At 40.1% G+C, this 25,630-nt stretch overlaps 3 protein-coding genes and 2 pseudogenes across 3 annotated transcripts; all 5 read left to right on the top strand.

The window, feature by feature from the left end:
- The first annotated feature begins 2,419 nt into the window (after positions 1–2,419).
- Positions 2,420–4,763, top strand: LOC119743320 (organic cation transporter protein-like). Its single transcript, XM_038219724.1, has 2 exons — positions 2,420–4,080; positions 4,566–4,763. Exons 1-2 carry the CDS (start codon positions 2,431–2,433, stop codon positions 4,761–4,763), a joined length of 1,848 nt encoding a protein of 615 aa, XP_038075652.1. The 5' UTR covers positions 2,420–2,430.
- A 4,158-nt stretch (positions 4,764–8,921) lies between these two features.
- On the top strand, positions 8,922–9,506 carry LOC119743319 (beta-alanine transporter-like). Its single transcript, XM_038219723.1, has one exon. The coding sequence runs from the start codon at positions 8,922–8,924 to the stop codon at positions 9,504–9,506; it is 585 nt and encodes a 194-aa protein (XP_038075651.1).
- Positions 9,504–10,445, top strand: LOC119743318 (organic cation transporter protein-like). The gene has a single exon (XM_038219722.1). It carries the CDS (start codon positions 9,522–9,524, stop codon positions 10,443–10,445), a length of 924 nt encoding a protein of 307 aa, XP_038075650.1. The 5' UTR covers positions 9,504–9,521.
- Positions 10,446–14,822: 4,377 nt separating this feature from the next.
- On the top strand, positions 14,823–17,282 carry LOC119742520 (annotated as a pseudogene).
- Positions 17,283–20,377: 3,095 nt separating this feature from the next.
- LOC119743317 lies at positions 20,378–23,869 on the top strand (annotated as a pseudogene).
- The last annotated feature ends 1,761 nt before the right edge of the window (positions 23,870–25,630 follow it).

Raw genomic sequence — 25,630 nt, 5'->3', positions numbered from 1 at the left:
TGTACCCAAGCGCAACCCTCTACCAAAGTAAGACACCAAAATCTCATTTCTAACTCAAGTTATCATCCGGAAACCATTTACATTTAACTCACCACGGTGACCTTGACCATTGACCTTTTGACCCCAAAACCACCCCAACTTGCCTACTCCCAAGGGCAACCCCCTACCAAAGTTAGACATCAAAATTTCCCTTCTAACTCGAGTTATCATCCGGAAACCATTTACCTTTAACTCACCACGGTGACCTTGACCTTTGACCTTTAGACCCCAAAACCAATCCCAACTTGCCTACTCCCAAGGGCAACCCTCTACCAAAGTTAGACACCAAAATCTCATTTCTAACTCAAGTTATCATCCGGAAACCATTTACCTTTAACTCACCAAGGTGACCTTGACCTTGACCTTTTGACCCCAAAACCAATCCCAACTTGCCTACTCCCAAGGGCAACCCTCTACCAAAGTTAGACATCAAAATCTCATTTCTAACTCAAGTTATCATCCGGAAACCATTTACCTTTAACTCGCCATGGTGACCTTGACCTTTGACCTTTCGACCTCAAAACCAATCCCAACTTGCGTACTCCCAAGGGCAACCCCCTACCGAAGTTACAACCCCAAACAACATTTCTAACTCAAGTTATCATCGGAAACTAAGCTGCCCGGACGGACACACACACACACACACACACACACACAGACAGACAGACGGACGGACGCCCTAGGCGATGACAATACCCCTCGAGCCTCTCGGCTGAGGGGTAAAAATGGTTTTTATTTTGGGCACAAACAGATCTGCTTTGCAAGTAGACTGGCTCCCAGTCGATACATTACTGACACTGATTTCCGGGCAGCACCAGTCTACCCTGCAAGAATGGAATTATTGTCTGGCTGCCAATGATTCAAAATTTGTGAAGTAATATAATTCAATAAATAAGTATGTGTCAACTTTTTCAGTCAATGGCTCATCCAGTAATGAATAACATTCGTACAGCTAGAAGAAAAAACAATTCGGAAAAGAAATCAATATTTCGGGATGCAATTCCAAAATAGCACAGTTAACAGAAGTTTAAACTACAGATGTACAGAGTTTAAGGGACAAACAAACATTTTTAAAAGGTTCATCTTTCTGTTCTTTAGTTTAAGATAATTAAAAAAATGACGGTTGTGGTTATGGGTAATTTCAAAATGATTGAATAAATTCTTTGATGATACGAACTGATCAAAATGTTCTCAGACAACAAAAGTTATATTAGAATTTCACTTATTAATATTTTTATATATTTTTACAGAATACTCATATGTCGCTGCTGAAAAATTCTATTAAAAATTACTGGGGGAAAAACAAAGAATTTTAGTGTTTTTTTATGGGGGTTGAAGGTCGGTACATTTTCAATTAATATTAAAACACATTTTTTTGCCAATAAAAGGTTTTTCACCAAATGAATGCACAAACTACAAGTGATATCGCATTTGTCTGCAGTCCCTAATCAAAGTTACATCAACATAAATGAGGTAGACAAAGGTACATTTAAATTCCAACAATGATCTCTAATGTCTACTACATGACCTTTGACCTCAACATCTCGAAGAAGAATTGTCTTTTGCCACCCAAGGCTCACTGCTTCAAAGTTTCATCAGAATCCATCACAGCATGTACAATGTTAAAAACTTTCTCCAAAACTTTAACCTAAACTTCTATGAATTTACCCTAACCCTGCTAAATGCCAAAGAATGCACCAGTAGTAAAAACGTTGTTGCAAGTTGTTGCATTTAGCAGTCTCCTGATCTGCATGCATTCCATGCCTACATTCCGTTGCATTTGACAGGATAGGTACTTGGTACCAAGGCTGGCACTGCATTCTGTTGCATTTGGCAGGGTGCCTAGAGAATACCCCCTTAATCAATTATTGACCTCAGCTGACCTTTGATATTCGACCTTTCACCTGAACTATATCCCACATTATCTTCGACACTCAGTGACCCTTGTGTCCAGGTTTTCTGGAATTCAGTTGGGTACTTGGGAAATGATAGCAATTTGAAAAACCTGAACATGCAGTCCTACAGAACTGAGTGACACAAAAACCCAGTTGTTTGCGAGGTCACAAAAGTCATAATATATGTGTATTTCTATATCTTTGTACTTCCAATGCTAATTAATGCAGAAAACAGTGCTAGACTACTTTGTGCTTGCGGGATTATATACACCGACAAGAATGTAACACTATCGGTTCGGCAATGCCTACAGGTCTTTGTTACTTCCAATGCCAATGCAGACTACAGTGCTTGACTACTTTATGCTTGAGTAACACTGATGGATTCATCTCTAGGTTAAAAGGACGGTGGTTGGTAAAGAGACACACCCTTCCATATGGAACAGCTCAGCTCATACTTTTCATGCTGACACACTGATCAAGTACTGGAGAATTCAACATGCATTACGAGGACATTTTGATTCATATCGGGCCTTTTGGCAAGTACCAGAAACTGCTGGTGTTTGCCTTGTTTTTGGTTTTTATTCCACCTCCCTTTCACTTCATAGGGCAGGTGTTCCTGGCTGCTAACACCGATCACTGGTGTGCAGTACCAGCCAGCCAGATGATCAACTGCAGCCAACTCCAGCTGGCTGAGTGTCAGGAAGAGCAGAAGAGCTACAGTATTCCCTATGAGATTGATGACGACGGAAACAAAGTCTACTCCTCGTGTGAGCGGTATGTCATGAATGATGAAGACGTTGGTAGAAACATGAGTTTGAATTCAACGGACGTCATCTCCTGCGATGCTGGCTGGAAATTTGATCACTCACGCTACAAGTCCACCATCAATGAAGATTTCAGCTTGGTCTGTGACAGACAGGATCTACCTGCCTATGCCCAGTCAGTTTGGTTTGCAGGACTGCTGGTTGGTTCCTTGGTGTGGGGTTCTGTGGGCGACTGGATTGGTAGAAGAAAGACCTTCATTTTAACTGTCATTCTTGTCACAATTTCATCGACTGTTACATCTTTTGTGCCCAACTTTACTGCCTACACTGCCATGCGCTTCTTTACAGCAGCCTGTGCATACGGTATATATCTCATGATATATGTCTTAGCTTCTGAAATAGTTGGTCCTAAAAATCGTGTAGGTGCAACAACTGCGCTACTTCTAGCCTTTCCTGTAGGTTACATGATTCTGTCCCTTCTGGCATTCCTTCTGAGAGAATGGCGCCACTTACAGTTAGCTATATCACTCCCTTTCGTCCTGACTTTTCTTGTGATGATTGTGTTCCCTGAATCTCCTCGCTGGCTGATAACAAAAGGCAGATACAAAGAAGCTGCCAAAATCATTGAAAAGATAGCTAAAGTGAATGGTACCGAAGCTCCAGAAGACTTACTGGACAAACTGAGTGAAGACAGCAAAGAAAACAAGAAGCAGCCTTCTCGCATCCCTGTCACCCAACTTGATCTGATCCGCACTCCCAACCTCCGCAAGAAAACTCTCATCCTTTGGGTTGACTGGTTTGTTGTCAACATGGTGTATTACGGACTATCTCTGAGTACCTCTGCCTTGGGGGTAGATGATTACCTTGCTGCCTTTGTCTTTGGTGCCATAGAGATACCTAGTAATCTTTTCTGTTGGTACGTGATGAACCGTTTTGGCAGACGCATTACCCTAGTTGCCTTCTACATCTTTGGTGGAGTGTTTTGCCTCATTACAATCTTCATTCCTCTTGGAGCTGCCAGAGCTGCAGTAGCCCTGTTAGGCAAATTTGCAATCAGTGCAGCGTTCAGTCACATCTACATCTACTCTCTTGAAATCTATCCAACCATCATCCGGAGCATCGGCATGGGTACATCTTCCATGGTGGCTCGTGTTAGTGGCATCCTCTGTCCTATCATCTTGAACCTGGGCAAGTATTGGGAACCACTGCCTCTCTGTGTCTTTGGAGGAAGCGCCATCATAGCTGGAGTCCTGTCTCTGATGCTCCCAGAGACCATGGGATACAGTCTGCCTGATACCATTCAGGATGGAGAGAACTTTGGTAGTAAGTCATACAATCATTTACTCTCCTATCACTTTTTCTCATCCTTTGCTTGGGCTGAGGTATGAAAGCGGCATCCCCCATGCTATTTCATCCCAAATAATAGATTCATTTTCTAAATTGCTTTTTTTCGAGTACTTCAAAAGTTATTCACTTGTGAATGAGATATCGACCCCCAAAAGAACAGCCAATATAATTAGTTACTGAAATATCACTGGTTCCCGCCCAACAATCAGTATCAAATATGTGCGGACCGCGAGCCAGTCTGCTCGCGAAGAGGATCTGTCTGTGCCCGAAACAAAACGAAACACTTCAGAGGTTTGGAGACTTCTAAAAAGAAGGGGAAAAGAGGGTTTTTTTTGGTTGCAGCAAAACTACGAGTTGAAAATCATTAATAAAAAAAAAAAGATTAATTTTTGCAGAGCATGGGGAACACAACTTTCATCGACTGTACTTTCTGAAAGACCCTAAATGTGCCACAGTTCCTAAATGTGCTACAATTGTTCAACTACAGCACGTTTTTCTTGTTTACTTTCTGGTATAACAGAGGGAAGAAGCTTCCAGTTTTGCGTCAAGGGCAATGATGATGGAGAGAATGAGAGTCCCACTCAAGCTCCTATCGACTACTTGCCACTATCCACAATGGATCAAACTCCAAAGCAACCTTTGGGGGCACACCTATGGAGCAACTAATGCGAGCGCGGGGCCCGAAGCCCTGACGGCGCTGGGTCCAGGGTCCACTTAAGAACCCTGAAAAATGTTGGATTCCTGGCCCCTTTCCCCCGAATTACTTGAGCAAAATTTTATTAGATCATAAGGATTTTTTTATAAAATATACTCTTGCTTTTACAAATTGTAAGTTACTAGTGTACTTCAAAGTTGAAAACCATGTATTTTCGTCTTCATATTTTCTTGCATTTTATTTTTGGAAAAGGAATTGTAGTGACTTAGTTTGTAAACTGTTGCAGCGATGCGTTGGGGCATTTGCTCCGAGGACTATATGAGAGCGCAGATCACGAATGTCTTACGGCGTGGGGTCCGGGCCCACTGAAGGGCCCCGGGAAATTTTGGAATCTAGATGCTCTGTGGTGCAATCTCAGGTGATTCCTGGCCCCTTTCCCTTAGCCCTGAGTTATTTGAGCAAAACGTTTTAAGATTATAACGGTTTTTTCATTGGTTTAAAATATACTCTTGCTTTTGTATGTCTTTTAAGTTTCTTCGGTTCTTCACTTGATAACCATGTATTTTCGTCTGCATAATTATGTTCTTGCATTGTATTTTTAAAAATTATATAGAGTTAGTTTGTCAACTGTTGTAACAATGGGAAGGGACATCAGCCTCGAGGACTAAAGTGGAGCGCGAATGTCATACGTTGTGTGGTCCAGGACCCGCTTAAGGGCCCCAGGAAACTTGGGATTCTAGATGCTCTGTGGTGAAATCCGAAGCAATTCCTGGCCCTTCTTTTCCTGAGTTATTTGAGCAAAATGTTTCAAGATTATAAGACATTTTTTATTGGCTTAAATATACTCTTGCTTTTACAAGCCTTTTAAGTTTCTTCTGTTTCTCACTTGATAACCATTATTTTCGTCTGCATAATCGTTTTCATTTTTAATTTTTTTTATTTAATTTTTGTAGTCATTAGATAAAACTGAGCTTTGAAGTTACAATGTGCATAGAGGCCTAATTGCTCCTCTGTTTTAGTTTGCTTAAATTACACTTATTTTAAACTTGAATTCAATTTACATGTTCAGGCGGTTTGTTCTCATTGTTAAACTGAAAATTTCAACTTGAAAATGTAAAAAAAAAAAAATTAAATGAAGATTTATGCTGAAGATTATCGTCGCGTTGATGTAATCAGGTGGCAAGTTACACCACATAGGTTTTGTACACGTTTTCATCAAACCATACACTTTGGCACTTAATACTACTGGCAGATGTTATGGAGTCATCAAACCATACAATGGGGCATTTTTACAACTGTCAACGGGATTGAATGTCAGTCACTCCATCCCCCAACCACCTAAACCATATGTAGCTGATTGTATACAGTATATTTTTGCGAACATCAGACCCTTCTAATTTCAGGGGGGAAATTTAATACAACTTGTTCATGGCGCTTGTTGTATTGGAGAAAAATGAATTGCTACAACCATTCAGTTTATAGGCAGCACATGTATATTCTAAGGCAGTTAATAAAATAGTTTTCCTGGTTTTTTTTTTTTTTGAGGGGTCATTAAATTTATGAAAGTTTCAAAGACATTCCCAAGTTCACACATATCTGGTATGCTTGTGTAGCATGAAACAAAATAAATAAAACACCGCAGACGACCATGAATATCACAAGAGGGTATGACGTTGATACCCAATTCACTTCTACACACCCCAATAATTTCGGAGCCCTACACATGGACATGTACATGTACATCAGACTTCGGAACCATACACATGCACATGGGTACAGTATCAGAATTGGATGAAACTCCTACATGACTATCTCTCTATATCTTCACAATTCTAGTTTAAATTATGGAATTTCATAAATTAACTTTTTCTGCTTGATACACATTGTTCGGGCCGTAAAAGGTCGTATTAGCAGGCCCGTCGCCAGCCCTTATCAAATAAGGGGCCCACTACCATAAAAAATACAAAATACATCGTATGGCTTTTGCCGTTGGGGGGGGGGGGCAAGTGCTCACCAAGGGGGGCCCGGCCCCACTAGGCCACCCCTTGGCGACGGGCCTGCGTAGTAGGACAAAAAATGGTAAAGTCAAATTCAGATTTTTCGGCTAACCGATAGAGCATGGAAATATCTTTCATATGATTAACATTTTGTCTCAAAAGGCTAACAGCAAACAAAATTCGTAAGGAAATTTTTCATTATTAGTTTCCGGCAAAAGGTCGTCAGCGTGTAATTCTAATGTAACAAAATATGTTCCAAGTGAGCTAAGGTCACACTCAAGTGGGTACGCAAAGCCAAGTTGGTTACCAGCAAAAGATCATTGTGATTTAACATGCCGCTTATAAGCACACATTTAAGGCAGATGGAGTTCCGGTAAAAGGTCGTAACCAATAAAATAAGGGGGCCCACTACCATAAAAAATACAAAATACAAATTAACTTCAAAAGTAAGTAATATTTTGAAATTAATATGCACAGTATTATTGTAATTATTAACAACTTTTATGCGTCCAAATTTCAGCCTTATGTGATATTTAATTTAGAAATGGGAGCACAAAACCTTTCAACTTGATTATCTCCAAAAGTGATTTTTGCGTGCCTGGGCTACTTACGACCTTTTCCTTGGCACACGACAATATATGGTTTGTTTCAGTATTTTAAATATTTTTAAAAATTATATTGGATCATTTTAAAATAGATAACGGTTTAGTTTCCAGTTTCTGTAGCTTGCTCATACTTCTTTTAATTCCAAACAAACATTATATTGCAAGGGAGATATACGACCGATATTGTGCTGGTTATTTTCCAACAAAAACAGGTTGATTTAAAATTGTAGTCTAGTTGTTTCCACTTTCAGTAAAAAAATATTAGCACACAGTAACAATGTTCTAGTTTAATTTCTTAGTTGAGATCATGTATCAATTTATAACTTAGTAGCCAAAAACGAGCATAATTATAATTAATCTAAAACATATTGGGAAAGCATTTTATGGTTAATATATCTTTTTTTAGAGTTGCGTACCCCATGCTCTTCAATTGTTAACTTGTGTGTTTTAATCCAAGAAGAAAATAATAACAACTATCTTTTTCCTTTTTGGTTGTCTGCAACCTTCGGGGGAAAAAATGGTTTTTATTTTGGGCACAAACAGATCAGCTTTGCGTGCAGACTGGCTCCCAGTCCGTACATTATTGATACTGATTGTGGGGTAGGACCAGCCCACCGAGCAAGATCAGAATTATTGTCTGGCAGCTAATGACTCAAAATTTGAAAAGTAATAATTCAATAAACAAACATGGGCCAATTTGTTCATTTGATGCCTCATTCAAAAGTGAATTAGAAAAAGTAACAATTTGGAAAAGAAATGTATTTTTCGGGATAAAATTCCAAAATAACATGGGTAATGCAATTTAAACTACTAATCATATGTGCAGCTATATTATTAGGGACACACAAACGTTTGTGGAAAAGCTATTTTTTTTTTTTTATAGTTAATGTGAACCTGACGGTTGTGAATATGGGTAGTTTGAAAATGATTGAATAAATTATTTGACGAACTGAGAAAGTGATAGACAAAAAAAAGTTATTTTTGAATTTTCACTCAATATACTTGATATATATTTTTACAGAATTTACTAAAATGTTGCTGCTAAAAAAAATTGTGTTGCAAACACTGGGGAATTTTTTTTTTTAGCAGGTTCTATTGGTGGGAGTTAAAAGCCTGTACGTTTTCAATTATTATTATTTAAAACAAATTTATTACATTTTTCTGCCAAAAAAAAGTTGTTTTCTCCATTGAATGAATGCATGAACTACAAGTGATACCCGGAACACTTGTGTCCCATTTCCCCCTACATGACCTTTTTCCCCTACAGCTCTGTAGGAGGTCACAAAAGATGTTAGCACACTCATCCTGCACAGACAAATAGTATAGAAAGTCAACCCAGACTTTATATACATGCAAAGTATTTGTCCTTCAAATGACAGTACACTGACCACAGCATTTAATGCTTGAGGGATATAGGCCTAACACCCAGACAACAATATACTCTGGTTCAATAATGCCATACAGGTCATATACACAGATTGCATTCAAAAGGTAACGATATTAAACTGAAGTTGGTTTAGACCATCAAGGAAAAGCACCTCTCCACATGCAACGGCTCAGCTCTCACTTTTAATGCATGACTCTTGCCAACACACTGGTCAAGTACTGAAGAATTCAACATGCACTACGAGGACATTTTGAATCAAATCGGGCCTTTTGGCAAGTACCAGAAACTGCTGGTGTTTGCCTTGTTTTTGGTTATTATTCCACCTCCCTTTCACTTCATAGGGCAGGTGTTCCTGGCTGCTAACACCGATCACTGGTGTGCAGTACCAGCCAGCCAGATGATCAACTGCAGCCAACTCCAGCTGGCTGAGTGTCAAGAAGAGCAGAAGAGCTACAGTATTCCCTATGAGATTGATGATGATGGAAACAAAGTCTACTCCTCGTGTGCGCGGTATGTCACGAACGATGAAGACGTTGGTAGAAACATGAGTTTGAATTCAACGGACGTCATCTCCTGCGATGCTGGCTGGGAATTTGATCACTCACACTACAAGTCCACCATCAATGAAGATTTCAGCTTGGTCTGTGACAGACAGGATCTACCTGCCTATGCCCAGTCAGTTTGGTTTGCAGGATTGCTGGTTGGTTCCTTGGTTTGGGGTTCTATGGGTGACTGGATTGGTAGGAGAAAGACCTTCATTTTAACTGTCATTCTTGTCACAATTTCATCTATTGTTACATCTTTTGTGCCCAACTGAACTACATACGCTGCCATGCGCTTCTTTACAGCAGCCTGTGCTTATGGTGGAAATCTCATGATATATGTCTTAGCTTTTGAAATAGTTGGTCCTAAAAATCGTGTAGGTACAACAACTGTGCTATTTCTAGTCTTTGCTGTAGGTTACATGATTCTGTCCCTTGTGGCATTCCTTCTGAGAGAATGGCGCCACCTACAGTTAGCTATATCACTCCCTTTCGTCCTGACTTTTCTTGCGATCATTGTGTTCCCTGAATCTCCTCGCTGGCTGATAACAAAAGGCAGATACAAAGAAGCTACCAAAATCATTGAAAAGATAGCTAAAGTGAATGGTACCGAGGCTCCACAAGACTTACTGAACAAACTGAGTGAAGACAGCAAAGAAGACAAGAAGCAGCCTTCTCGCATCCCTGTCACCCAACTTGATCTGATCCGTACTCCCAACCTACGCAAGAAAACTCTCATCCTTTGGGTTGACTGGTTTGTTGTCAACATTGTGTATTACGGACTATCTCTGAGTACCTCTGCCTTGGGGGTAGATGATTACCTTGCTGCCTTTGTCTCTGGCGCCATAGAGATACCCAGCTATCTTTTCTGTTGGTATATGATGGATCGTTTTGGCAGACGCATTACTCTAGTTGCCTTCTACATCTTTGGTGGAGTGTTTTGCCTCACTACAATCTTCATTCCTCTTGGAGCTGCCAGAGCTGCAGTTGCCATGCTCGGCAAATTTGCAATCACTGCAGCATTCGGTCACATCTACATCTACTCTCTTGAAATCTATCCAACCATCATCCGGAGTATCGGCATGGGCACATCTTCCATGATGGCTCGTGTTAGTGGCATCCTCTGTCCTATCATCTTGATCCTGGGCAAGTACTGGGAACCACTACCTGTGTCTTTGGAGGAAGCGCCATCATTGCTGGAGTCCTGTCTCTGATGCTCCCAGAGACCATGGGATACAGTCTGCCTGATACTATTCAGGATGGAGAGAACTTCGGAGGTAAGTTATACAATCATTTAATCTCCTGTCACTTTTTCTCATCCTTTGCGTGGTCTGAGGTTTGAAAGCAGCATTCCCCGTGCTATGCCATCCCGAATAATAGATTCCTTTTCTAAATTGCTTTTTTTCTAGCACTTCAAAAGTTATTCACTAGTGAATGAGATATCGACCCCCAAAAGATCAGCCGATACAATTAGTTACTGAATTATCACTGGTTCCCGCCCAACAATCAATAGCAAATATGTGCGGACCATGAGCCAGTCAGAGTCAGCTCGCAAAGTGGATCTGTCTGTGCCCGAAACAAATCGAAACACTTTCAGAGGTTTGGAGACTTCTAAAAAAATAACAGCGTTGCTGTTGAAACCCCTCAGCCAGAGTCAAGTTATCGACCGGAAACCATTAACCTTTAACTCAACATGGTGACCTTGACCTTTGGCCTCCGCCCCCAGAACCATGCAGTCCCAACATGCCTGTACCAATGGGAAACCCCCTACCGAAGTTAGACACCGAAATTTCATTTCTAACTCAAGTTATCATTCAGAACCATTGACATTTAACTCACCACGGTGACCTTGACCTTTGACCTATTGACCCTGAAACCAATCCCAACTTGCCTGTACCCAAGGGCAACCCCCTACCTAAGTCAGACACTAAAATCTCATTGCTAACTGAAGTTATCATCCGGAAACCATTAACATTTAACTCACCACGGTGACCTTGACCTTTGACCTTTTGACCCCAAAACCAACCCCAACTTGCCTACTCCCAAGGGCAACCCTCTACCAAAGTTAGACATCAAAATCTCATTTCTAACTCAAGTTATCATCTGGAAACCATTTACATGTAACTCACCACGGTTACCTTGACCTTTGAACTTTTGACCCCAAAACCAATCCCAACCTGCCTACTCCCAAGGGCAACCCCCTACCAAAGTTAGACATCAAAATCTCATTTCTAACTCAAGTTATCATCTGGAAACCATTTACATGTAACTCACCACGGTTACCTTGACCTTTGAACTTTTGACCCCAAAACCAATCCCAACCTGCCTACTCCCAAGGGCAACCCCCTACCAAAGTTAGACACCAAAATCTCATTTCTAACTCAAGTAATCATCCGGAAACCATTTACATTGAACTCACCATGGTGACCTTGACCTTTGACCTTTGGACCCCAAAACCAATCCCAAACTGCCTACTCTCAAGGGCAACCCACTACCAACGCTACACATCAAAATCTCATTTCTAACTCAAGTTATCATCAGGAAACCATTTACCTTTAACTCACCATGGTGACCTTGACCTTTGACCTTTTGACCCCAAAACCAATCCCAACTTGCCTACTCCCAAGGGCAACCCCCTACCAAAGTTACAATCCCAAACAACATTTCTAACTCAAGTTATCATCCGGAAACTAAGCTGCCCGGACGGACACACTGACATACATACATACGGACGGACGCACTGACGGACGGACGTCCGCCCTAGGCGATGGCAATACCCCACGAGCCTCTCGGCTGAGGGGTAAAAAGGGGGAAAAGATGGTTGTTTTGGTTGCAATAAAACGTACAAGTTGAAAATTATTAATTATAAAAAAAATTAGGGGGGGGGGACACAACTTTCATCGACTGTACTTTCTGAAAAGACAATAAATATGCCACAGTTCCTAAATGTGCTAAAAAAAATTCAACTACAGCACGTTTGTCTTGTTTACTTTCTGGTATTACAGAGGGAAGAAGTTTCCAGCTTTGCGTCAAGGGCAATGATGATGGAGAGAATGAGAGTCCCACTCAAGCTCCTATCGACTACCTGCCACTATCCACAATGGATCAAACTCCCAAGCAACCTGTGGATGTCTGAATGGTTTATATTATACACTTGATACATATATGGTTGGTGTATGCATTTTTACAATTTAAAAAAAAATTGTTTTGGATATTTTTAAAGGGAAAAATGGTTTTAAGTTGTGATTCTGTGTAGCTTGCTTATACAGGGTGAGTAAAATAAACTGAAACCTTTATGTCGGGACTCGGGACTATTATTTTAGTGAAGTTATGCATGTAGCACTTTCAAGATCTGCGCATTCGTTCAACAAAACAAAAACAATTAACACATTTGTGATTTGTTTTTGTTTTGCTGAAAGAACACTTACCTATTTGTGATCCATGGACAGAACTTTAAAACAGTGGTTGTGTTTACAATTCCGTAACTTGAAAATTACTTGAGTCATTTGAATGATTCTTGTACTAAAAGAAAGCGTTGAATTAGCCTTTCACATCCTAGATTTTGAAAGTGCTACCTGGAGAATTTCACTTAAACAATGGTCCCAACATTTGGGTGTTTTTTTTTATACTCACCCTGCATAGTTTTTTTTTCTCCAAACAAACATGATACTTTAAAAGAGATATGTGACGTGTATTTTGCTAGTTATTTTCTAAAAAAAAACCAGTCTGATTTATAACTCTAGTCTGGATGTTTCCAAGCTTCAAGCAAAGTATATACATACTGTAAATAGGCTCAAGCTGAATTTCTTAGATGAGATCATTATGTATTTATAACTTTGTGGCTAAAGCCAACATCAAAATAATTAAACCAACATATATTGGAAAAGCATTTTATGGTTTGTATTGCTTTAGAAGTGCATACCCAATGTTCTTGAAAAAACTCAAGAGTTTTCTCTTCATAAATTTCCAACTTGTACGTATTAATTCAACCTCAACAAAACCCTTATTACATTTCTTTGTTGGACGTCTGCAACCTTTGGAGGAAAAAAATGGTTTTTATTTTGGGCACGAACAGATCTACTTTGCAAGCAGACTGGCTCCCAGTCCATACATTATTGATACTGATTCCCGGGCAGCACCAGTCAACCCTGCAAGAATGCAATTATTGTCTGGCTGCCAATGATTCAAAATTTGTGAAGTAATAATTCAATAAATAAACATGCGTCAACTTTTCCAGACAATGCCTCATCCAGTAATGAAAAACATTCGTACAGCTAATAGAGACAAAATATTCGGAAAAGAAATCAATATTTTGGGATGAAAGTCCAAAATAGCACAGCTAACGGAAGTTTATACTACACATGTACAGAGTTTAAGGGACAAATAAACATTTGTGGAAAGGTTCATTTTTCTGTTCTTTAGTTTTAGTTAATGAAAAAAATTATGGTTGTGGTTATGGGTAATTTCAAAATGATTGAATAAATTCTTTGATGATATGAACTGATCAAAATGTTCTCAGACAACAAAAGTTATATTAGAATTTCACTTATTAATATTTTTATATGTTTTTACAGAATACTCATATGTCGCTGCTGAAAAATTCTATTAAAAATACTGGGGAAGAACAAAGAATTTTAGTGTTTTCTTTATGGGAGTTGAAGGTCGGTACATTTTCAATTAATATTAAAAACACAATTTGTTTGCCAATAAAAGGTTTTTCACCAAATGAATGCACAAACTACAAGTGATATCGCCTTTGTCTGCAGTCCCTAATCAAAGTTACATCAAAATAAATGAGGTAGACAAAGAAACATTTAAATTTGAACAATGATCTCTAATGTCCCCTACATGACCTTTGACCTTAACATCCCGAAGAAGAATTGTCTCTTGCCACCCAAGGCTCAGTGCTTCGAAGTTTCATCAAAAATCCATCACAGCATGTACAATGTTAAAAACTTTATCCAAAAATTTAACCTAAACTTGAATTCACCCTAACCCTGCTAAATGCCACAGAATGCACCAGTAGTAAAAGCATCGTTGCAAGTTGTTGCATTGAGCAGTCTCCTGATCTGATGCATTCCATGTCTGCATTCTGTTGCATTTGGCAGGGTGCCTAGAGAATACCCCCTGAATCAATTATTGACCTATCAGCTGACCGTTGATATTTGACCTTTCACCTGAAATATATCCCACATTATCTTGGACACTCAGTGACCATTGTGTCCAAGTTTTATGGAATTCAGTTGGGTACTTGGGAAATGATAGCAATTTGAAAAACCTGAACATGTACAATGTACGGGCATACCGTTATGCAGTCCTACAGAATTGAGTGACACAAAAAACCCAGCTGTTTGCGAGGTCACAAAAGTCATAATAATTATATGTCTATTTCTATATCTTTGTACTTCCAATGGTAATTAATGCAGAAAACAGTGCTAGACTACTTTGTGCTAGCGGGATTATATACACCGACAAGAATGTAACACTATCGGTTCGGCAATGCCATACAGGTCTTTGTATTTCCAATGCTAATGCAGACTACAGTGCTTGACTACTTTATGCTTGAGTAACACTGATGGATTCATATCTAGGTTAAAAGGACGGTGGTTGGTAAAGGGAACACACCCTTCCATATGGAACAGCTCAGCTCATACTTTTCATGCTGACACACTGATCAAGTACTGAAGAATTCAAGATGCATTACGAGGACATTTTGAATCATATCGGGCCTTTTGGCAAGTACCAGAAACTGCTGGTGTTTGCCTTGTTTTTGGTTATTATTCCACCTCCGTTTCACTTCATAGGGCAGGTGTTCCTGGCTGCTAACAACGATCACTGGTGTGCAGTACCAGCCAGCCAGATGATCAACTGCAGCCAACTCCAGCTGGCTGAGTGTCAGGAAGAGCAGAAGAGCTACAGTATTCCCTATGAGATTGATGATGATGGAAACAAAGTCTACTCCTCGTGTGAGCGGTATGTCATGAATGATGAAGACGTTGGTAGAAACATGAGTTTGAATTCAACGGACGTCATCTCGTGCGATGCTGGCTGGGAATTTAATCACTCACACTACAAGTCTACCATCAATGAAGATTTCAGCTTGGTCTGTGACAGATAGGATCTACCTGCCTATGCCCAGTCAGTTTGGTTTGCAGGATTTCTGGTTGGTTCCTTGGTTTGGGGTTCTGTGGGTGACTGGATTGGTAGGAGAAAGACCTTCATTTTAACTGTCATTCTTGTCACAATTTCATCTATTGTTACATCTTTTGTGCCCAACCTAACTACATACGCTGCCATGCGCTTCTTTACAGCAGCCTGTGCTTATGGTGGAAATCTCATGATATATGTCTTAGCTTCTGAAATAGTTGGTCCTAAAAATCGTGTAGGTACAACAACTGTGCTATTTCTAGCCTTTGCTGTAGGTTACATGATTCTGTCCCTTCTGGCATTCCTTCTGAGAGAATGGCGCCACCTACAGTTAGCTATATCACTCCCTTTCGTCCTGACTTTTCTTGTGATCATTGTGTTCCCTGAATCTCCTCGCTGGCTGATAACAAAAGGCAGATACAAAGAAGCTACCAAAGTCATTGAAAAGATAGCTAAAGTGAATGGTACCGAGGCTCCAGAAGACTTACTGAACAAACTGAGTGAAGACAGCAAAGAAGACAAGAAGCAGCCTTCTCGCATCCCTGTCACCCAACTTGATCTGATCCGTACTCCCAACCTACGCAAGAAAACTCTCATCCTTTGGGTTGACTGGTTTGTTGTCAACATGGTGTATTATGGACTATCTCTGAGTACCTCTGCCTTGGGGGTAGATGATCACCTTGCTGCCTTTGTCTCTGGTGCCATAGAGATACCCAGCTATCTTTTCTGTTGGTATGTGATGGATCGTTTTGGCAGACGCATTACCCTAGTTGCCTTCTACATTTTTGGTGGAGTGTTTTGCCTCATAACAATCTTCATTCCTCTTGGAGCTGCCAGAGCTGCAGTTGCCATGTTCGGCAAATTTGCAATCACTGCAGCATTCGGTCACATCTACATCTACTCTCTTGAAATCTATCCAACCATCATCCGGAGTATCGGCATGGGTACATCTTCCATGATGGCTCGTGTTAGTGGCATCCTCTGTCCTATCATCTTGATCCTGGGCAAGTACTGGGAACCACTACCTCTCTGTGTCTTTGGAGGAAGCGCCATCATTGCTGGAGTCTTGTCTCTGATGCTTCCAGAGACCATGGGATACAGTCTGCCTGATACCATTCAGGATGGAGAGAACTTCGGCAGTAAGTTATACAATCATTTCATCTCCTGTCACTTTTTTTCATCCTTTGCGTGGTCTGAGGTTTGAAAGCAGCATTCCCCGTGCTATGCCATCCCGAATAATAGATTCCTTTCTAAATTGCTTTTTTTCTAGCACTTCAAAAGTTATTCACTAGTGAATGAGATATCGACCCCCAAAAGATCAGCCGATACAATTAGTTACTGAATTATCACTGGTTCCCACCCAACAATCAATAGCAAATATGCGCGGACCACGAGCCAGTCTGCTCGCAAAGTGGATCCGTCTGTGCCCGAAACAAATCGAAACACTTTCAGAGGTTTGGAGACTTCTAAAAAAGGGGAAAAAGTTTTTCGTTGCAATAAAACGTAGGAGTTGAAAATTATTACTTATAAAAAAAAATTGGGGGGGGGGGACACAACTTAAATCGACTGTCCTTTCTGAAAAGACAATAAATATGCCACAGTTCCTAAATGTGCTACAATTTTTCAACTACAACACGTTTTTCTTGTTTACTTTCTGGTATTACAGAGGGAAGAAGCTTCCAGCTTTGCGTCAAGGGCAATAATGATGGAGAGAATGAGAGTCCCACTCAAGCTCCTATCGACTACCTGCCACTATCCACAATGGATCAAACTCCCAAGCAACCTGTGGATGTCTGAATACATGCGCGGATCCAGGATTTCTTTAGATGGGGGCACACCTATGGAGCAACTAATGTGAGCGCGGGGCGCAAAGCCCTTACGGCGCTGGGTCCGGGGCCTGCTTAAGAACCCCGAAAAAAACTTTGAATTCTAGATGCTCTGTGCTGCAATCTGAGGTGATTCCTGGCCCCTTTTCCCTGAATTATTTGAGCAAAATTTTATTAGATCATCAGGATTGTTTTAAATATACTCTTGCTTTTACAAATTGTAAGTTACTGGTGTACTTCAAAGTTGAAAATTATGTATCTTCGTTTTGATATTTTCTTGCATTTTATTTTTGGAAAAGGAATTGTATTGACTTAGTTTGTAAACTGTTGCAGCGATGCGTTGGGGCATTTGCTCCGAGGACTATATTCGAGCGCAGATCACAAATGTCTGACGGCATGGGGTCCAGACCCGCAGAAGGGCCCCAGGAAATTTTGGATTCTAGATGCTCTGTGGTGCAATCTCAGGCGATTCCTGGCCCCTTTTCCCTTAGCCCTGAGTTATTTGAACAAAATTTTTAAGATTATAACGATTTTTCATTGGTTTAAAATATACTCTTGCTTTTGTATGTCTTTTAAGTTTCTTCGGTTCTTCACTTGATAACCATGTATTTTTATCTGCATGATTATGTTCTTGCAATTTTATTTTTTGAAAGTGAATTATATGGAGTTAGTTTGTCAACTGTTGCTACAATGCGAAGGGACATCTGCCTCGAGGACTAAAGTGGAGCGCGAATGTCATACGTTGTGTGGTCCGGGGCCTGCTTAAGGGCCCCAGGAAATTTTGGATTCTAAATGCTCTGTGGTGAAATCCGAAGCGATTCCTGGCCCCTCTTTCCCCGAGTTATTTGAGCAAAACGTTTCAAGATTATAAGATTTTTTTTATTGGTTTAAAAATACTCTTGCTTTTACAAGCCTTTTAAGTTTCTGCTGTATCTCACTTGATAACCATGTATTTTCGTCTGCATAATTATTTTTGTGCATTTTATTTTTGAAAAGGAATTCTATAGACTTTGTAAACTGTTGCAAGGATGCTTTGCTTTCTAATGTTTTGTTTCAAGTTGAAATTTTCAGTTTATCAATAAGAACAAACTGCTTGAACATGTAAATTGAATTCAAGTTTCAAATTAGTGTAATTTAATCAAATTAAAACAGAGGAGCAATTAGGCCTCCATGCACATTGTAAATTCACAGCTCAGATTTATCTTATGACTAATCTCATGCATGCATAATGTAATTGCCCAAACATTTTACAGAAATGTCCTTGGTTTTAATTCAGTAGATTTTCAATTTCAATGAATAGGGCCTATACATGTACATGTATTTGTAAATAAACCATCGGTGCAGCAAGACAAATTGTGTAACACAATCATCACAATTCCTATACATGCAACTGGTTTCTTACAAAAAAAATGGTTGTCTTGCCTTTTGGCGCCATGATTGCAATTCACACATGGTACGACACATTTTGAAGGTGGATACGTCATTTGGTTATGTAAAAAAATACAGGCTTGTCCGCAAAGTTGCAGAAAAGGCAAAAAGAGAATCTCCTCGGTACAACACTCGGACCGTGTGATTTTGAATATTTTGTTCGTACTCTGAAGTCGCATCAAATCTTGCATCAAATGTTTGTTGAATCAAATAAGTTGTAGAGTCTCTAATATTTGAAAATTTGCCAACGAATGACGGTATGTTTTTGCCTAGTTCCGGATCGCACGTGCAAGTAGGAACTACACACGCATTGCTTTTATGTGACGTATTCTGTGATAGATGAAAGGTCTATGCGCGTCCGTGCTGTCCCGCCGCAGACAAAAGTTTAAAAATCATCGATGTTAATTCGCTTTTCAATATTTGCTCGAATTCTCTTGAATGAACTGTTTTTCAAAGAATTAAATAATACTTGATCAAAAATTGATTTTCTTGCGTGATTTTGTTTTTCGAGCAAAGCAGTTTTTGATCGATTCAGAACTGATCAAACTGATCGGGAACTGATCCATCACTCAAGGTAAACTTTTTAATTCACTTGAATTTGTGGATCAGTTGAGCAGAAAACAACCTGAATAACGTTTGCTATCCGGAATGGGAAAACGACTGTACGATCAAATTTTCCTCGCTTGAACTTCAGAAAGCAACACACCGCGTTCCATCTAGCTTGCCAGGGCACGTTTTGAGTGCTAAATCTTGCCTTTTGGCAATACCTGCTGATTGTTATTGTCTGAAGAACAAAAGGGCCTGTCAGATTTCATGTGCTCCCATAGGAGACTTTACGGCGACCAACAATATTAAATTAATTTCACAATCGCAGCGAGGATGCAAGAAAACGACAATGATCTCTAACGTCCCCTACATGACCTCTGACCTCAACCTCCCAGAGAAGAATCGTCTCTTGCCACCCAAGGCTCACTGCTTCAAAGTTTCATCACAATCCATCACAGCATGTATAAGGTTACAAACGTTCTTCAAAAACTCAACCTAAATTCTATGAATTAATCAATTATTGACCTCAGCTGACCTTTGACACACGACCTTTCACCTGAAAAGTACCCCACATTATCTCTTCGACACTCAGTGACCCTTGCGTCCAAGTTTTCTGGAATTCAGTCGGGTACTTGGGAAATGAGAGTAATTTGAAAAACCTGAACATGGCCATACACGCATACAGCCCTATGGCCAAAAAAAAAAGTCTCCGGTTTCTCGTATGGAGCTTGTCGAAAAAGTGGTGCGGCGATGCGGCTTTTTTTTTTTTTTAGCCGACTTTTTTGCTTCAAATGTCGGCTGATGACTGGAAATGGTGCCCGACTAAACTTAGTGCAAATATATGGGAGTCCAGAGAGGCCACATAAAGCTTATTCTCGATCATAACCCCATCTAAAAACACGTTAAAATTGTGTAGCAGCAGGATTCCAGTCAAACCAGTGAGTTTGGCGGTTTTGAGACATCATCTTTCATTGAAAAAAAAACTTTTTCATTTTGCCGACGCGCATAGCTACGGCGACGCGCGCGCATACCAGAAACCGGAGACTTTTTTTTTTTTGGCCTATACAGAGTTGAGTGACACAAAAACCCCAGTTCTGTAAGAGGTCACAAAAGTTGTTAAATATGTGTATTTATATATTCTTTGTGCCTTCAATGCTTTCATAGACTACTGTACATAAATCACAGCCTTTTATGCTTGAAGGGGTGAAATACCCAGACAACAATACACATACTCTGCTTGAGCAATGCACAGGTCCTATTCACAGATTGGATTCATGGGTTAGAAGGGCAGTAGTTGGTTTTGACTGAGGGAATTAACACACCCTTCCGCATGCATCAGCTCAGCTCAAACTTATCATGCTGACACACTGATCAAGTACTGAAGAATTCAACATGCATTACGAGGACATTTTGAATCATATCGGGCCTTTTGGCAAGTACCAGAAACTGATACTTTTTGCCTGTGTTTTGATTAAGATTCCAACTGCGTTTCACTTCATAGGGCAGGTGTTCCTGGCTGCTAACACCGATCACTGGTGTGCAGTACCAGCCAGCCAGATGATCAACTGCAGCCAACTCCAGCTGGCTGAGTGTCAGGAAGAGCAGAAGAGCTACAGTATTCCCTATGAGATTGATGATGATGGAAACAAAGTCTACTCCTCGTGTGAGCGGTATGTCATGAATGATGAAGACGTTGGTAGAAACGAGAGTTTGAATTCAACGGACGTCATCTCATGCGATGCTGGCTGGAAATTTGATCACTCGAGCTACAAGTCCACCATCAATGAAGATTTCAGCTTGGTCTGTGACAGACAGGATCTACCTGCCTATGCCCAGTCAGTTTGGTTTGCGGGATTGCTGGTTGGTTCCTTGGTGTGGGGTTCTGTGGGCGACTGGATTGGTAGGAGAAAGACCTTCATTTTAACTGTCATTCTTGTCACAATTTCATCGACTGTTACATCTTTTGTGCCCAATTTTACTGCCTACGCTGCCATGCGCTTCTTTACAGCAGCCTGTGCTTATGGTGGAAATCTCATGATATATGTCTTAGTTTCTGAAATAGTTGGCCTAAAAACCGTGTAGGTACAACAACTGTGCTACTTCTAGCCTTTGCTGTAGGTTACATGATTCTGTCCCTTCTGGCATTCCTTCTGAGAGAATGGCGCCACCTACAGTTAGCTATATCACTCCCTTTCGTCCTGACTTTTCTTGTGATGATTGTGTTCCCTGAATCTCCTCGCTGGCTGATAACAAAAGGCAGATACAAAGAAGCTACCAAAATCATTGAAAAGATAGCTAAAGTGAATGGTACCGAGGCTCCACAAGACTTACTGGACAAACTGAGTGAAGACAGCAAAGAAGACAAGAAGCAGCCTTCTCGCATCCCTGTCACCCAACTTGATCTGCTCCGTACTCCCAATCTCTGCAAGAAAACTCTCATCCTTTGGGTTGACTGGTTTGTTGTCAACATGGTGTATTATGGACTATCTCTGAGTACCTCTGCCTTGGGGGTAGATGATTACCTTGCTGCCTTTGTCTCTGGTGCCATAGAGATACCCAGCTATCTGTTCTGTTGGTATGTGATGAACCGTTTTGGCAGACGCATTACCCTAGTTGCCTTCTTCATCTTTGGTGGAGTGTTTTGCCTCACTACAATCTTCATACCTCTTGGAGCTGCCAGAGCTGCAGTTGCCATGTTCGGCAAATTTGCAATCAGTGCAGCGTTCGGTCACATCTACATCTACTCCCTTGAAATCTATCCAACCATCATCCGGAGTATCGGCATGGGTACATCTTCCATGATGGCTCGTGTTAGTGGCATCCTCTGTCCTATCATCTTGAACCTGGGCAAGTACTGGAAACCACTACCTCTCTGTGTCTTTGGAGGAAGTGCCATCATTGCTGGAGTCCTGTCTCTGCTGCTCCCAGAGACCATGGGATACAGTCTGCCTGATACCATTCAGGATGGAGAGAACTTCGGCAGTAAGTCATACAATCATTTAATCTCCTGTCACTTTTTCTCATCCTTTGCTTGGTCTGAGGTTTGAAAGCGGCATTCCCCGTGCTATAATATCCCAAATAATAGATTCCTTTTCTAAATTGCTTTGTCTTAGCACTTCAAAAGTTATTCACTTGTGAATGAGATATCGACCCCCAAAAGATCAGCAAATATAATTAGTTACTGAATTATCACTGGTTCCCGCCCAACAATCAATAGCAAATATGTGCGGACCACGAGCCAGTCAGAGTCCGCTCGCAAAGTGGATCCGTCTGTGCCCGAAACAAATCGAAACACTTTCAGAGGTTTGGAGACTTCTAAAAAAATAACAGCGTTGCTGTTGAAACCCCTCAGCCAGAGTCAAGTTATCGACCGGAAACCATTAACCTTTAACTCAACATGGTCACCTTGACCTTTGGCCTCCGCCCCCAGAACCATGCAGTGCCAACATGCCTGTACCAATGGGAAACCCCCTACCGAAGTTAGACACCGAAATTTCTTTTCTAACTCAAGTTATCATTCAGAACCATTGACATTTAACTCACCACGGTGACCTTGACCTTTGACCTATTGACCCTCAAACCAATCCCAACTTGCCTGTACCCAAGGGCAACCCCGTACCTAAGTCAGACCCTAAAATCTCATTTCTAACTGAAGTAATCATCCGGAAACCATTTACATTTAACTCACCACGGTGACCTTGACCTTTGACCTTTTGACCCCAAAACCAACCCCAACTTGCCTACTCCCAAGGGCAACCCTCTACCAAAGTTAGACATCAAAAACTCATTTCTAACTTAAGTTATCATCTGGAAACCATTTACATGTAACTCACCACGGTTACCTTGACTTTTGAACTTTTGACCCCAAAACCAATCCCAACTTGCCTACTCCCAAGGGCAACCCCCTACCAAAGTTAGACATCAAAATCTCATTTCTAACTCAAGTAATCATCCGGAAACCATTTACATTGAACTCACCATGGTGACCTTGACCTTTGACCTTTGGACCCCAAAACCAATCCCAACTTGCCTACTCTCAAGGGCAACCCCCTACCAAAGCTACACATCAAAATCTCATTTCTAACTCAAGTTATCATCAGGAAACCATTTACCTTTAACTCACCATGGTGACCTTGACCTTTGACCTTTTGACCCCAAAACCAATCCCAACTTGCCTACTCCCAAGGGCAACCCCCTACCAAAGTTACAATCCCAAACAACATTTCTAACTCAAGTTATCATCCGGAAACTAAGCTGCCCGGACGGACACACTGACATACATACGGCCGGACGCACTGACGGACGGACGTCCGCCCTAGGCGATGACAATACCCCACGAGCCTCTCGGCTGAGGGGTAAAAAGGGGGAAAAGAGGGTTGTTTTGGTTGCAATAAAACGTACGAGTTGAAAATTATTAATTATAAAAAAAATTGGGGGGGGGGAACACAACTTTCATCGACTGTACTTTCTGAAAAGACAATAAATATGCCACAGTTCCTAAATGTGCTAAAAAAAATTCAACTACAGCACGTTTGTCTTATTTACTTTCTGATATTACAGAGGGAAGAAGTTTCCAGCTTTGCGTCAAGGGCAATGATGTTGGAGAGAATGAGAGTCCCACTCAAGCTCCTATCGACTACCTGCCACTATCCACAATGGATCAAACCCCCAAGCAACCTGTGGATGTCTGAATGGTTTATATTATTGTGTTGTTTTAACTTGATACATATATGGTTGGTGTATGCATTTTTACAATTTTAAAAAAATTATTTTGGATATTTTAAAAGGGAAAATGGTTTTAAGTTGTGATTCTGTGTAGCTTGCTTATACAGGGTGAGTAAAATAATCTGAAACCCTAATGTCGGGACTCGGGACTATTATTTTAGTGAAGTTATGCATGTAGCACTTTCAAAATCTGTGCATTCTTTCAACAAAACAAAAACAATTAACACATTTGTGATTTGTTTTTGTTTTGCTGAAAGAACACTTACCTATTTGTGATCCATGGACAGAACTTTAAAACAGTGGTTGTGTTTACAATTCCGTAACTTGAAAATTACTTGAGTCATTTGAATGATTCTTGTACTAAAAGAAAGCTGATGAATTAGCCTTTCACATCCTAGATTTTGAAAGTGCTACCTGGAGAATTTCACTTAAACAATGGTCCCGACATTTGGGTGTTTTTTTTTATACTCACCCTGCATAGGTTTTTTTTTCTCCAAACAAACATGATACTTTAAAAGAGATATGTGACGTGTATTTTGCTAGTTATTTTCTAAAAAAAAACAGTCTGATTTATAACTCTAGTCTAGATGTTTCCAAGCTTCAAGCAAAGTATATACATACTGTAAAAAGGCTCAAGCTGAATTTCTTAGATGAGATCATTATGTATTTATAACTTTGTGGCTAAAGCCATCATCAAAAAAATTAAACCAACATATATTGGAAAAGCATTTTATGGTTTGTATTGCTTTAGAAGTGCATACCCAATGTTCTTGAAAAAAACTCAAGAGTTTTCTCTTCATAAATTTCCAACTTGTACGTATTAATTCAACCTCAACAAAACCCTTATTACATTTCTTTGTTGGACGTCTGCAACCTTTGGAAGAAAAAAATGGTTTTTATTTTGGGCACGAACAGATCTACTTTGCAAGCAGACTGGCTCCCAGTCCATACATTATTGATACTGATTCCCGGGCAGCACCAGTCTACCCTGCAAGAATGCAATTATTGTCTGGCTGCCAATGATTCGAAATTCGTGAAGTAATAATTCAATAAATAAACATGCGTCAACTTTTCTAGACAATGCCTCATCCAGTAATGAAAAACATTCGTACAACTAATAGAAAAAAATTCGGAAAAGAAATCAATATTTCGGGATGAAATTCCAAAAAAGGACAGTTAACGGAAGTTTATACTACATATGTACAGAGTTTAAGGGACAAACAAACATTTGTGGAAAGGTTCATTTTTCTGTTCTTTAGTTTTAGTTAATGAAAAAAATAATGGCTGTGGTTATGGGTAATTTCAAAATGATTGAATAAATGCTTGGATGATATGAGCTGATCAAAACGTTCTCAGACAACAAAAGTTATATTAGAATTTTCACTTATTAATATTTTTATGTATTTTTACAGATTACTCATATGTCTCTGCTGAAAAATTCTACTAAAAATACTGGGGAAAAACAAAGAATTTTAGTGTTTTTTTATGGGAGTTGAAGGTCGTTACATTTTCAATTCATATTAAAAATACCATTTTTCTGCCAATAAAAGGTTTTTCACCAAATGAATGCACAAACTACAAGTGATATCGCCTTTGTCTGCAGTCCCTAATCAAAGTTACATCAAAATAAATGAGGTAGACAAAGAAACATTTAAATTTGAACGATGATCTCTAATGTTCCCTACATGACCTTTGACCTTAACATCCCGAAGGAGAATTGTCTCTTG

The sequence above is a fragment of the Patiria miniata genome, unplaced genomic scaffold (assembly GCF_015706575.1).
Source record: "Patiria miniata isolate m_02_andy unplaced genomic scaffold, ASM1570657v1 HiC_scaffold_6, whole genome shotgun sequence".
In the NCBI taxonomy this organism is placed as follows: domain Eukaryota; kingdom Metazoa; phylum Echinodermata; class Asteroidea; order Valvatida; family Asterinidae; genus Patiria; species Patiria miniata.
Note: the sequence above shows the minus strand (reverse complement) of the source record. Positions and strands in the feature narration are given on the sequence as shown.